Below are 14,857 nucleotides of genomic sequence, written 5' to 3' on the forward strand. Positions count from 1 at the left end.
TATTCTGAGTCCTTCTCCTAGTCAGAGTACAAAAGAAACAAAACCAGAGCTTTCAAGAAAAGGATCCCAGGGTACATCTTCTCACCCATAGCCAACTGAGCAGTTCTTTCTACAGCGAAAAAACCCAGCATTTATGATCAAAGACTTCCCTATTGCTAAAAAGAAAACCTGCACAAATCACTCCTGTGCTTGCTTGGTCAGTGAGAAATGGAGGGTGACACCTTCTAGTCCTCCCATGGAGGTGAAGGCATTCCTGCAGGCTGGGGAGGGAATTTCATGTGCAGTGAGTTCTGGGGTCTGAGAAGTCCTGGTATCACCTATCCTACACTTTAAATCTTAAATTTAGGACAGGGGAAGGGAGTCCCACTACAGCAGCCATCTTATGTGGAGCCAGGAGGAAACGGAGGGGCCCAACCTTCATGTCAGGACTCATCACAAAGGCCCACCTGGCCAGGACAAGAGACAAGTTCAGTGAAATTCAGACAGAAGAGCCCACTGGTGGGATCGTGCCCACTCCTGGCCTGTGCTGAGCCCACAAGACAATGCCTCTACGAGGCCACTTGACTGCTCAAGGCCACTTGACTGCTCGTGACCCACCTGAGAGCTCACTGGTGCTTGGGAATATCTTCACATTTGGTCCTCTAAACTGTGAGATGGCAGAGCCAACCTCCACTATCTCTGCTACCTGGCAGGACAGACCTGCAGCTGACAGGCCTGCAGCTATCTCATCACAGCCTGATCCTCTCCCCCTGGGCTAACCAGCATCCAGCATCCTCTGGAAGACTTGGTCTCACAGCCCTGGAGCTCCCTGTGTCCCAGCAGCTGAACAAAGGGATTTAAATACCCCTACGTTGGTCCAGCAGTCAATATATCTGAGGCTGTTCACATTTAAATAGAGCATCGTTGAAAGACTTGCACGTTAAGGGGAAGTAGACCCCACACTTGGTCATGCGTCCAAACAAAACAAACAGGTTAAATCACCTTTGGGAAATGCACTTGATAAAAACAACCCTCACACAAGCTTTGGTACCAACCGCATGAGGCAGTCCATAGACGTGGTGCATTAGAGATGTGGCAACACTCCTCATGGTGATGTTTGTGTACAAAAGGTTCAGTGGGGGTGAAATTCCCTCCTGCCTGGTTTTTTCCCTTTTGTGAAAATTAGGGTACGGGAGGAGAGGAAGGGAAAGGTAGGGTAGCACTTGTTCAGCTTCAACCCAGTGTGGTATCAGGGTACCCAGGTGAGAAACTCCTGTCCCCTGGACTCAGAAATATGCCCAGGGTCCAGAGACTGGACATACCCAAAGAGTCACTGTGCGGGTAAAAATCACCTCTTGCGGCATGCGCACAACCATGCAAAAACACATGCACATAGACTGATACACACATGAGCTAGTCCAGGCCACGTCGGCAGGGCTCTTGACTAATGAGCGGCATGAATCTTCATGTGGAAGTGGTAATCCTCCTGCTCCGGGAAGTGCTGGCCGCACACCGAGCAAGTGCAGCCCTTCTCCTTGCTGTGCGTGCGCCGCACGTGGCTGTCGTGGGCTGCGTGCGAGGCGAAGGCTTTGCCGCAGTGCTTGCACTTGAAGGGCTTCTCCCCCGAGTGCTGGCGGATGTGAGTGCGCAGGATGCTGGATGCCGTGAATGCCTGAAAGGGCAGGGATAGGAAAGGGGGGAGGAGTTGAAAGTAATCCGTTTTCACATATATAATCCCCAGGTTCAGCTAACCTGCCAGAAGCACCGTACCCTGAAAACAAGTTCTCAAACAGCTCACATCTTCAGGTAATTGGAGAAAAAACAAAAACTCCCGGTAATGAGGAACCAGAAACCAACAGCTATCGTTACACAGATGTGGCCAAGTCCATGGAGTTAGATGAAGCTCAGAGAAAGATTTCTGACCCGAGACACCAGTAAATACCTTCTACATGTCAAAGGATAAGAAGTCAATACTGTCCTAATTAGCTTTGCAGCTCCTTTGTGTTTGGGAAACATAATGCAGGTTTTCCTTTCAGTTTTCATTTTCAAAGTTAAACCCTTTCATGTTCACATACACTGGCTTGGGATTCAGCTGCCAGACTTCATCCACGCAGTCCAGCATCCGTCTTTTGGAATTTCATTTTCCCCGCTCCATCATACTCTGCTCTTCCTTCAGTCAGACCTTCCAGTCTGTTTCCCCACAGACACACACTCTAGTAGCAAAGTATGCACAATGACCCTCTGTCCCCCTCGTAAAGACTCTTCCTCCATTTGGGGAGAAAACCCTCTCACCAAGACTTGGGCAGGAATGTTGCAAAGTTGCCCACATTTTCCCCATTTTTTCTTTTCCCAAGAGAGACACTTTCAAGCCCTTCACTATTTGCAGACCCCACAAAATAAATCCTCTTTAGTACCGTTACGTTGCTGAGCCATCACAAGTAACTTTTCACAGCAAAGAGCAATACATCTCAGATACCCTTTCACTAGGAACCTTAGAGCACAACTGGATCCGAGATTCCTATAGGAAAGTCCCTGGAGGTGTATATCAAGAGGGCCAAAGTGTGTTTGAGGGCCTGAATGGTGATCTTGGCTCAATACTTTTCCTTTAATCTCAGGATGTCACCCAGATAGTGAGCAAAGGGCCAGGGAAAGCAAAGGTGCCCTGGAGCCCAGCCACAGTCAGAGGTAGAAGAGGCAAAGAGGAATCATGACTGCATAGGAAGAGCAGGTGAGGATGCTTTAAAATAGCCCCTGGTTTCCCAGCCACAGAAACGATGGCTGTGTCCCAGGATAGCTGCATCCTGCAGCCTGAGGACTAATGTTTTAATCTGATCCAGTCTGCAACAGTCCTACCAGAACGGCTGGGGGCCGGCCAAGGGTCCCACATATCCTAGAGATCTGTTCACAGAGCCACCCGTGAAGCTCTGACATCTCTTAATGTGGTCAGAAGATTTAAAGGATGACATTTCATCCTAAACTCTGCCTACAAGTGTTCAGGATGCCTGGGAGAGAAAAAAATGTAACAGCCAAAAGGATCTTCTTCTAAGGTTCTTTACTACAGGACACTTCAGCTCTGTGTTAGTCCAGCCAGTCATAAACAAAACTTCTCTCTCTCCAAAAACAGGAGCACCTTACTACATGCTAGACAGTGCTTCTGCATTGCACGGACACCCCATAGCACCTGGAACCCTACCGATATTCATCCAGCCGCAGCCTGTACATCTACACTCTCGCTGCTGTCACTGCTTTCGCAGGGAGAGCCCACCTGAATCATCCCTGCTGTGAAGGGTAGGAACAGCTGAGCACAGTTTTGATCAGTGCTGTACGGCTCCATTCGTGTTCTTTTTCAAATGAAGCCCCCATGCCCAGTTGCACATCAATGGCCCTGTTACTTCAAGGTAAGCGGTCACAAAGTCATATTGTGCAGGTTCAGCTTATGTGCCAAATCTGTTCACTGTACTCCAGAAGCAGTGTCAGTAATATCAAAAACTACCTATCTGATGGAAAAGGGGAATATTTGATCTAGCCATGTGCCTTGGATGGTATTTGAAATGCTCTCAAGCTTTCCTAGACCTTATCCTTGCAGCAGCTCCCTGGGCTGGGCCAAAACACAAATTCCACATCCGATGGAGACCAGACCCTGTTTCTTCAGTCTCAGCCAGCCCTGCCACTTCAACTCACAACTGTGCCCAGAATATATACTTGCTCATTTGGTTATCAACTTAAATAGAAGGCATTTTATTGAAAGAAAGCAGAAAAGAAACAGAAAAATTGAAAACAGAGCATGGAAAGAGCCACCCCTCCCAGGTGCAGTGTGATGCTGAGCACAGCAGAGGACAGACGGCGGGACGGGGCTTTGCCTTACCTTGTTGCAGTAGACACATTTGTAGGGGCGCTCCCCGGAGTGAACCCTCATGTGTTTGTTCAGGCTAGAGGACTGAGAAAAGCTCTTCCCACACACAGAGCACTGGGGAAAAAAAAAGGACAAAGTTAAAAGGAAGCTCACAACAGCGTAGCTAGAAAGAAAAATAAGGTATGTGGATGATGTGTGCCTGTATTTTCCTACATATATTTATGTATGTACATATTTTATATACATATATTTACATATATACAAACACAGTAGTAATTTAAGCAGTAACAATTTTAAATACAGTCAGAATTTTAATCTGGTTTTAAGAACAGATTTTTTTTAAAAAAAGGACAATCATGCAAAATTTCAAAGCTTTTGTGTGTGTGTGTCGTTAGAATTGTTTCATTAAAAAGCGTTCCTCTTCAGAACATGAACATAAAACATTGACTTTCAGTAATCAAAATCTGAAAATTTCTGTAAGATCATCACTTTTCTTCAAAATGTAAATCAAGGTCCAGTGGCTATTTTTAATTTTGCACAAAAGATAGTTTCCCCCTACAACAATTCAAAATAAATTATCTTTCATAAGTTCAAAATAAACTAAGCTATGACTGATCTTTTTTACTGATGCACTTTCCATCTTTGCTTTTTGAGTTGATCTGTTCTCATATAAATGCAATATATACAGAACAAGTTTATCTTCCTGCTGTTCTAAAGTATTTCTTTCATATGCATTCCAAAATAAATGCTCAAGGAAAGGAAAGGAAGAGGGGAAGAATTACTTGGTATTTAATACCTCATATTTAATAGAATGTTTTTCATCTGTTACTAAATCAATGCAAAATTCTGACATTGTAATATTGCCGATTTAGTTATAAAAGTTTTCCTGAAAAAATCACATTATGGCAGGATTATTTATTTATAAAATAGTGATTTGGAGGATTTTCAGGACTGATTTAACAGTGCCATTTCAAGCACTGGAACTTGCCCTTCCCAAGCCTTCAGGAAAAGTCTGATTTTCTACTCTCAGCACTCCTAGAGAAAACTGATGCTACAGAGAGGTGTTTGGTGGAGATGAGCGAAGTATCTCAGCAAAGATTTGCTTCCATCAATTGAAAATCTGCTCCACGTTGAATGCAGAACCTTAAACTCCTGTTTTGTCCAACAGACACGGATGTCTGTCGGTTCTCGGCCTGAAGGGGGGGAGTGAGGGACGTGAGACATTGTCTCTCCCGATCCTGGACAAGTAGAGCATCTTCAAACACAAGTTAGCCCCACACTGTGTAAGAAAAGTAGCAAAACCCACATGCAAACATCCAAAAAGCCCAGGAGAAATACTGTTTCTTTTCAAACTCTCAACGAGGCTGTGGGGTTTATTTTCCCAGTATAAATCCATTAGATTTCCAAACTCTCCCTGTGCGGGCAGAGCCGCCCCACCAGGCAACTGCCAGGGAACTGGAGGAAGGGGAACATCATCTTACCTCGGCCAAAAAAGACTCCTTAATTAGTGCTCCCCCCCCCCCGCCCCCGCAAAGCTGGTAACTGCAGAGACACCCGGGAGCAGGCTCACCTTGTGAGGTCTATGCTTTTCGTGAACGTGGAGAATATGGATCCTCAGCCTGTCTCTTTTTTCAAAGGATCGGTTACAAAGGTGACAAGGAAATTTGCGGTTCCCCTGGTCCACGCAGCGGGTGTACTTGAGGTGCTTGTCCCGGTAGTACTTGTAGGCAAAAACCTTGCCGCAGTGCTCACACTTAAAGCTCTCCCCGGCTTCTGTACAGCAGAAGGGAAAGTGCCACCTCCCCGTTACACCACGGCAAAAGGGGCTCATCTCCAATCTGCTGCCTTGTCAGAGCTGGTACCCAGCTGGGAATTTTAAGCCTCCGGGAGGGTCAGAACGGTAGGTAAATGGATTCTGGCGATATCATTAACCAAATACACGCCGGATCTCCTAAGCGTTCGCACCGCTCCACTTGCCCTTCTAACGGAGGGGAACAAACTAGAGTCCACAGCCTCATCAAATCATTGGGTTTAGCTACTGACTTCAGCAAAGACAGGATTTCATCCTTGTATCTCCATAAACAGCGAGCGAATATGTGAAAAACCAGCGCAGAGTCCCACATTAAAGCGTCTCCCCGCACGGAAACATTGCCAGGTGTTTCTTATCAACATTGCCTGTAAATTTTACCTCCACCCCAAAAAGAAACATAAATTTGCACGTCTTTTCTAGCGTTTCCAAAATACTATCGAACAGAAACACGTTTATTTGGTTTTCTTTTGTATTTCAAGCTGTTCTTAACCGCTGAATTTAGGAACAACACAGGAAATTTTTCAACGCTTACACATCCTTTTCTGCCTTTAATAAAAGTAACTTTGGCTCAAGCCTTAAAATGAAATGAACGATTTACCAACTGTCTGAACGAGGCACCTTAAGACAACAGCTACAAAAACGACCACGCCAAATTTCCATGCCAATTTGCTTCTCTCCCTTACTGCTGCACCCAGCCGTTCCCATCCCACACCCGCTCCAGCTTTCCCTGCATTGGCACAAATCTCTTTTCTCCATACAGAAGTTTTGCTTATAAGGACGGCATACTTTCTGCGCATTATAAGCAGAACAGAGTAATTGCATTTGGCATTTCCTCTGCAAGCAGCATCAGCATTATCGGATCGGAACGACTTCAGCCTGCCCCATTTACCGAGAGTGTTAACTGCATGAAAAATGTCAAGAAGTCAGGTACGTGCAATCGTAAGAGGAAACAGAACCAAAACAGGAACGCGCCCCCAAGCCCCTCTCCTCCCCAAACGGGACACCCCCCCCTCGCACCACGGCTCTGCGGAGCCGAGGCAAGCCCAGCCCAGCACCGCCAGACGTTTTACCCCGCCACCGGCTCACCGCAGGGACCGGGAAGCGTTCAAAGTAAAACACGGCCGGGAAAGGGTGCCGCCCGAGCTCCTCTCCCTCCCTCATGGCGAATCTAGTCCCGGCCAGACAGGGGTCCGCGGGAGTAAGAGGCAGTGCCCTTGGAGGGGTCGCCGGCAGGCTCACCTTCGGGGTGCTGCGGGGGTCTCTTGCCCTCCGGCATGCCCTTCAGGCTGATGGGGATGCCCAGGAACTGCACGTAGCAATCGCCGTACCACACCAGCAGCTCCTGCTTCGGCAAGATTTCCTTGCAGCTCTCGTAGAAGATTTGTCCCTGGCACTGGATAGCCGTCAGGTTTTGCTCCTCGGGGAAGCGGGCGCAGTTCACCAGGGACATCCAGTTGCCAGAGGCTCCCTTCCCGTCTATGAAGTGGCTCAGGCGGCCGTATTCAAAGATCTGGGGAGCGGGGAGAACCGATCGCGTTGGCCCGACCCTTCCCGCACCCGTCCCGCTCGCACCAGTCCCACCACCCACCCTGGACCCAGCCCCCCTCGCAGGCCAGGGGACAGGGGCGGCCGAAACTAGACCCTCGCCCGGGCCCCGTTCAGGGGGTGCAGGGGGAGCCCGGCGGCGCCTCCGCTACCTCCCACATCAGCGAGTTGTCGTCGTAAGTCTTGATCTCGCTGGTGTTGACCACTTTGCCTTGGAAAGGGCCGAAGCGGACTCCTTTGGGGATGGGGTCCGTGCAGAAGACTCCGAGCTGGGACACGTCCCCGTACGCCACCCGCAGCACCGAGAGCCCTGCGGGGGACAGGGCGGGCTGAGCGCGGCGCGGCGGCGGCGGCCGGGCGCGGCGCGGGGGCGGGCGGCGCCGGGCCCCTACCTTCGGGCAGCTGCAGCGAGTCCCTGTCGAGCGGCGGAGCGGAGGAGGAGTCCGCGGCACCTGCACAGGAGGGACCCCTTCTTCAGCCCGGCGCCGGCCGGAGGGAGCGGGTCCTGCCGCCCCCGGCCGCAGCCCGGATTGTGCCCCCCCGCCGCCCGGTGCGGGCTCGTAACGCAAGCAAACCGCGGGGGGAGGAAGCCCGACGTGCCCCCGGCGCCTGGCTGCCGCGGGACCGCCTGCGCCCCTGCGGGGACCGTCCCCAAACGCCGCCGCACACCCGGCCGCAAGAAGCGACCTGCCGCCCGCTGCCCCCTCCTGCCGCCGCCGGCCGCCCCTTGCGCACACGCCGGAGACCCCCTTACCCGGGCTGGCGGGGGACACCCGGAGCCCCGAGATGGCGTGGAGGCTCCCGGCCAGCTGGCTGCTCCGGAGCGCCCCGTACAGCACCGCGTTGAGCTCCTCCTCGGTGAAGTGGTACCTGTAGCTCTGCCCCGCCGGCCCGCCGGCCCCCGGGCTGCGGGCAGCCCAGCGCGGGGGGCTCGGGAAGGACCGCGGGGGCGAGCCCGGGGCCCCCGCCCCGCCGGACGAGCCCTCCCGCGGGGGCAAGGGGGCCGGCGGCTTGAAGCAGAGGGGCAGGGGGAGGCCGGGGAAGGGCTCGGCGGGCGGGGGGGGCGGCTGGCTCAGGAAAGCGGGGACCCTGCTGAAGCTGAAGGGGGGCAGAGACGGGGAGGCGGGGACCAGCCCGCCCAGGGACTTCACGGGCTGGAAGAGGTCGGGGGCCGCCTCGAAGTACGGGGCGGGGGGGAGGAATGCGGGGTAGTAGGGAGCGAGGCTGGCGGGGCTCATCCCGAGCGCGTCTCCGCCGTCTCCGGGGACTGGCTCGCCGGCCAGGGACAGAGCCATGCCGGGCCGACAAGGGACGGACGGAGGGAGGGAGAGAGGTGCCGGGAAGCGGAGGGGCAGACACCCGGGTGCTGCCGGCGCGGGGTCCCCCTGCGGGGCGGGGGCGGGATGGAGGCGCGGGGGCCGCCGCTCTCTGCCCGCCGGCGCCGTCGGGGCGAGCGGGCCGGCCGCCGCCGGCCCCCCGCGGCTATATGGGCCCGGGGAGGGGAGGGAGGGCAGGCGGGGGCGGCCCGCCCCGGGGGTCGCGCAGCCCCGGGGGCGGGCGGGCGGGCGGGCTGCCCCCCGGTCGGAGCAGCCCCTACCCCGGGGCGGAGCCGCGGCTACTCCCGGAGCGGCCGGGCCGCCCCTCTCCCCGTCCAGGCCGGCGGTGTCGGAGGGGGCGGCCGGGGACCCCCACACCCCCCCCGCCTCCCGGACCCACCTCCCCTGCCGCCGGCTCTGCCCTCCGCCTCTCCAAGCCCCGACCGATGGGCCCGGCCGCAGCCCGGTGGGGTCCGCTTCTCCCCCGAGCAGGAGGCCGGGGTGAGGGAGAGATGCTCCCCGCGGGTGAGCACCTACTGCGGTGGGTGAGCGCCCTGCCTGCGGGCCTCCATGCTCTCCAGCAGGACCCACGGCCCCCGCGCAGTGTCTCGGGGGTTGCAGGTGTAGGTTTGGGATACAGAAAGTCAAAAACCACCTCCCAGCCCCCGGTGACCTGAACGCGCAGCAGCACGCTCTCAGCCACTGTAGGTTTCACGGGCATCACTGAGGTGGTTTTGCTTTAGCTTGGGGCTGCCTGTTGGGTGCCTGGCAGGACACTGGGCTCCTGCTGGGATTTCCCAGGCTCCGTGACCAAGACCTGTCCAGAATGGGACCGGGGGAAGACATCTATCCCTCGCCCCTTGCAGAGTTGCTGGGCCATCCCCTTCTGCAGGGTTTCATCCTGGGTTTTGTGGGGTTTCTCCTTCTTCTAATCTCCCCTTCCTCCCAGGTGGCTACGTGCTGCAATTGCTATAAAAAGGGGACCTGGAAGGGGCTGCAGGATCCCAGGGGCCCAGGTGCACACCTTGCCATTGGAGGATGTCATCCCTGCGGGTGCAGGGAGATGGAGAGATCTTCAGTCCAGGGCAAAACCCCATGCAGGATAGTTTACTGCAGACCCCCCCCCCTCCTTGGGTACCTCATTCCCTGCCAGCGTCCAGCCTGGGTGACACGGCACATGCAGGCATGGAGGGAAGGGACAGGGTAGGCTGTGCTGCATTGCAGAGAGCTTGAGGACTTGCACCCACGGGTCCTTCTCAGAACAAGGCAGCATAGGGCTTCCTGGGGCACAGCACGGCCCAGCACCAGCCAAACTGCACACAGGCACAGCTCAAGCGGGGAACAAACACAGCCAGGTCTGAATCCCGGAGGTTTAGATGCCATTTGAGCGGTTATGGTGTGCTATAAAAATTAATTAACATAGCCCCATGTGAACTTCTGTAAAACACTGCCTTCATCCCAAAGAAGGGATGTATCAGGAATCACTTGAAGCAGCCTCAGACAGAGAGACGGTGGCTCCAGACACAGTCGCTGACTGCACTTGACCAGAGGTGAAGCCATTCTTCCAGTGCTTATTTCTTATCTGGCCTGAGTGAAGTGCTCTGAAATAGAGAGTTTGGGAAGGAATCACTGGCTGCCTCGGGGAATGAGGATGTTCAGAGTGTAGGACCTCAGGCACTGCAATTCCTCCCTACAAAAACCTTCGATTTGGAACTTCCCCTTATTTTTTTCACTCAGGACACATACACAATAAGACAGCAAACACAAGCACACAGCATTACAGAGGGAGACCCAGAACTGATCCAGGCTCTCCCAGCTCCCAAGACCCCTGCTGTAGTCAGCGCAGGGCAGCTTTGTCCCCAAACTTGAGTTTGAACATTTATGTACTTTGCATTAAATGTATTGGGCTAATTATCCTACCTACAACCTCATTGTCCATCCTAACCTCCTTTTGCAAGACAAAAGTACTGAATCCACCAGGGATGACCAATATGCACAAGAGGCTTAGGGAGAAGGTAGGAATGCAGTCTTCTGAAACTTGCTTGAGATACTCCCTTAGTTTAAACAGCCTGATTTTTTTTTGCTATCAGTCTTTTTTTTTACTTTCTCTGTGTTGTTCCAAACCTCTGTTATTTGAAGACAGAATTGATGGTGTATTGCTTCAGGAAACAGTTTCAGGCAAGCAGTTTAACATTACTTTATTGATGCAGCATCAGTAGCATAAAAGTAGTAGCAGAGTTAATCAGATTTACAGGAATAAGCCTTTGAGCTCTAATTTGCACAGAAAAGTTTGAGTTGCCCCTAGAAATTAAGAGTTGCCAGGCAATCTGGAATCCTTTGGCTACCCAATGTCCAGGTATCACAGCACAGGAAGAGAAAAGGGGCTTGTGGAGGAGAGTTGCTCTCACTGGAGATTCAGGAGAAATTAAACAAACAAACACAACGTGAAATTTTTACCTTCTGATCATTAGTTAAATTGTAGACATGCCCAGAAATAAAGATTTTCCTTTTTCTAGAAGCCTGATGACACAGAGCCCAGGAGAAGAAAAGGGCGTGAGGCACCGTTGTCACTGTGTTGCAGATGATAACCTCCAGAGGCTTTCATCCCCTAAGAGGTTAAGGGCATTTATTGCATTAAAAAACTCTCGTCCTTGCGGAGAGATGGGCTGGGGGAGCAGAAGTGCAGCCGTGCAGAGCCACCTCCAGCAGGCAGGTCAGCCCTGTGGCCAGCCCCGTCCCTGCAGCCCCCGGCTCTCCGGGGCTGCCCCTGCAGCCATCCCCGGGGGGCTGCCGGGCAGGAGGGCAGCCGGCGACCCTCCAGTGGACGGGATGCTCCGGCCCTTCCTTGGGAATGACTGGGAATTCGACCGCCAAAACAAGCCGGGGGTTGGTTTTGCTCGCTGTGGCAGGGGAGCAGCTCTGTAAAAATAAAACCAGTTTTGAGGTGCTAGTCCCGATGGGCGTTTTCAGCCTGGCCAGGGAAACAGCTCACCTCTTCTGCCTGTGAAAAAGAGGGGCGAACAGAAACACCAATTCACTTTGAGGGGAAATCTCCAGCCCACACACACTCGGCTCAGCCAGGCGCCCCTTGGTGCGGAGCAGCCCTGCTGCCAGCAGTGAGGGGAGCATCGCGAGGAGGGAAAATTCACGCTGAAATTATGGCTACAAAAAGAGAAGCCTTAAAATGAGCCCTGGGGACTCCCTCACAGCCCCGGGCTGCCGAACCAGGAGTGCCTCCCAGGGCTGCTGGTATTTAGCACCTGGCTCAGTGGCACCTTACAGATTTCCCCCGGGCCAGAGCCCCCCATCCAGAGCACCGGGCTCTCTGCAGCCTCCTGTCTTCATCCCCGCCTCAGAGCAGGGAGCCCGGACCAGCAATGTACCTGTGCCTGCAGCATTTGGCTTTTTGGCTACTGAAGTGCTGCTCGGGTTTCCCTTTGGGACTTTGTTATGATTTTATGGCTTGTTACAAAGTAATCACAGCAGTCTATCAGCCTCCCTCTCCAGCTGAAGGATTTTAGAAGGTATTCCTCCTCCATAGTGATGTGGGAATGCATATTAAAGACAAGCACCGAGGGACATCCCTGCAGGCTGCTTGCATAGCATTCAGTCGCCTAAGTGGCCTAAGGCAGACGTCATCTCCTTGGATTGATCCAGATTTCTTGATTCAAAAAATTGCATCCCAAGGCCTCCCATCCTCCTCTCAGTTTGGACACAAGCTCTTCATCATCACTCTTCCTCCCACTCTACACCTTCCTTACTCCAGACTTAAAGCGCTCCGCCTCCTACACATTCCCAAACACCCAGGTTACACCTACAAGCAGCCCTCTGATCCTCCAGAGACGGCAGTGCCGCAGCAGACCCCGATGCCCAGCTTCCCACCTGTGGGCTCCCTGTGCCCTAGCACTTACACTGACAGCCAGCTGCAGCATGGAGGTGGGAATCCCAGTCACGGCACCATATGCTGCCATGGAAATAACCTGAATTGCAATTTAGATCAGGTCAGAGCAGAAGCAGTTTATTGCTATGGCTATAGGAGAGAACAGGGAGCAGCAGACTGACAGCCTCTGCTGATGTGGACTATTAAAAAAGGGAAATCACATATTGAAGTGCTTCAACTTTACCGGTACTAGTTGTATCTTTAAATACAGCAGCATTTTAATGATTTTGTCACTAGCTGAGTGACTTCACTAAAGCAATCCATTGCTCTCATCCCATTCCAAATACATTGGGAATAGACGAGTAACTGAAAAATACGTGCACAAGAAAAATTTGGAGCAAACCAATCCTGTTGTATAGATGCAATCCTCCCCCCTCAGCTGGGGTGGGCCACTGAGTGGGCACACAAGCAAAGGCAGGAGTATCTGTTCTTGTAGTCTCTCAAAGCCAATTTGCCTGCATTTTTCAGGGACCTGAGTAAATTACTCCAGCCAGGTTCACCATGGGTCCTTCCAGCCTCCTGAGTAGTTGTAGTGTGAAGCGATGAAGTGAACTATAGCCTGAAACTGGGGTGGGAGAGACATCGTTTGAGCAACAGGAGAGTCTCCCCACATCTCCCACACTACCTTCTCAGGAACATCTCCCAGGGAGAAATCCCTGGGCACATTGCAGGAGCTGGAGCAACTCTGCCTCCCCAGCAGCTGTTATGGGGCTGGGGGGTGTCTCAGTGTCAGTTGACCCCCACCTTCTTCATCCTGAAATATCTCAGTCAGTGGTGGTTGAGTAGTTCACTTAGAGTGTATTCACTATGAACTGAAACATTTAAAGCAAAGTTCCTGCTGCCCCGGTGAATGAGCCTGACCTCTGGCTCTCTGGTGGAAGGAGGGTCTGAATGTTATTTCGGCCCTTTCCCCTGTGTGGAGCCCCCATTGCCGCTGAGTGCTGCTGCTTTTAGTGCCCAACTTCAGGGAGGTGGGGGGAACATGGTGTTGGATGGCATTGAAGCTGTCACCTGGCCTGTCCCCTAACTGTTGTTGTTCTTAAGCCAGAGTCTTTTAATGATCCCCAGAAGGGTTCCAGCTCCTCAGGGGAGGAGAAAGTTAAAAAAACATATATCCCATTGGATGAGGGATTTATCTGAGCATCCTTGGACCTCTTGTGCCACTGACAATCATACTGGCTGACCCTGGGTTGTCCTGCCCAGCCACCCCTTGTGCACAAGTGGGCTGGTATGCATTTGTCTAATGACAGCAGCCATGAGATTTACATTTCCACTGGGTAGATTATTTGCAGAGTTAGGCGATAGTTCCCTCATAATTCACCAATTTCCTCTGTACCACTAGGTTCTACTACTCACCTTTATCAGGTTTAAATCTCTGTAAATTGAGACTATTCCTCTGCAACTGTGCATTTCCCTTTCTACCTAATTCTTCACAACTTTGAAAGTTCAAACTGTAGAGAGTTCAGCCATAGCCCGATTCTCTCAGTTTCCCTCCTGCTTTATAGCCAACACTGTTTATCCATTTGATAGTTGGAAGTGACCTGTTACTTACAGGAGGAGGTTTTGTACATACTCCGGTAAACCTCTCTTTTCATCCACACACTACAAATTTGGATCACTAGGCCTTTAGCTTCAGCCATTTACAACTCTTACTGCTCTTCTAATGTTCTACAAACACCTCTTTTCCAATCCACTTGTTCCAATTAACCTGAGGATTTAGTAGCATTGGTCCTGTTTGGGTGCCCCCACAATGCTCTAGAAGTTTGCTTACAAACTTAACACTATGGGCACATTAGCAAAGGATCAGTCTCCCATCACAGAAAGATTATATACATTTAATCTTGGGAATACTCACAACTCAGCCAGGCCCTGCTAGCTACAAAACTGTTAAGGGATGTTAGAAGTGGCCGCCTCCTCCAGCAGCCCCCATCCAGGACCCTCCCGCCTGGCTGCTGGAGCCCAGCCCAGCACCCGGGGACCCAGGGTCCCTGCCCAGGCTGGGGGATGTGGCTGCTGCTTTCCTCTTTGCAGGTTTGCCCAGTAGTGAAGCTGAGCACAAATCCCAGAGGCACACAGACACAGGACACATGCAAAGAGGACACTGACACGTCTGATCACACAGACTGCCATGGACAAGGTGCTGCCCTCAACAGCACCCACACGTGGTACCCACGAGAGACATAAATGCAGCCAGCCAAGTCTCTTCCTCCTCTCTGGCTGGTAGAGGCGTACGTTCACTGGTGAAAGCACCCCCTCTCTAGGTTCACAAGCACATACACATTCATGGATGCCCTGAGTATGGGCACAGCCCTTCTACCCGCCTGGTACCCCTGCCCACATCCCAGCCCTTGTACCCGCTTCACAGGTCCCTTACTTGCTGGCTGGTGCAGCTGGATGCACCAAACACAAGCACT

At 52.6% G+C, this 14,857-nt stretch overlaps 1 protein-coding gene across 1 annotated transcript; it reads right to left on the reverse strand.

The window, feature by feature from the left end:
- Positions 1-1,423: 1,423 nt before the first annotated feature.
- PRDM14 (PR/SET domain 14) lies at positions 1,424-8,482 on the reverse strand. The gene is given in 8 exon segments (XM_069778581.1): positions 1,424-1,651; positions 3,845-3,946; positions 5,403-5,605; positions 6,882-7,152; positions 7,340-7,566; positions 7,569-7,744; positions 7,875-8,093; positions 8,166-8,482. Coding segments are annotated over 8 exon segments (1,743 nt in total).
- Positions 8,483-14,857: the final 6,375 nt, after the last annotated feature.

Source organism: Haliaeetus albicilla, chromosome 3 (genome assembly GCF_947461875.1).
Source record: "Haliaeetus albicilla chromosome 3, bHalAlb1.1, whole genome shotgun sequence".
Taxonomy (NCBI): domain Eukaryota; kingdom Metazoa; phylum Chordata; class Aves; order Accipitriformes; family Accipitridae; genus Haliaeetus; species Haliaeetus albicilla.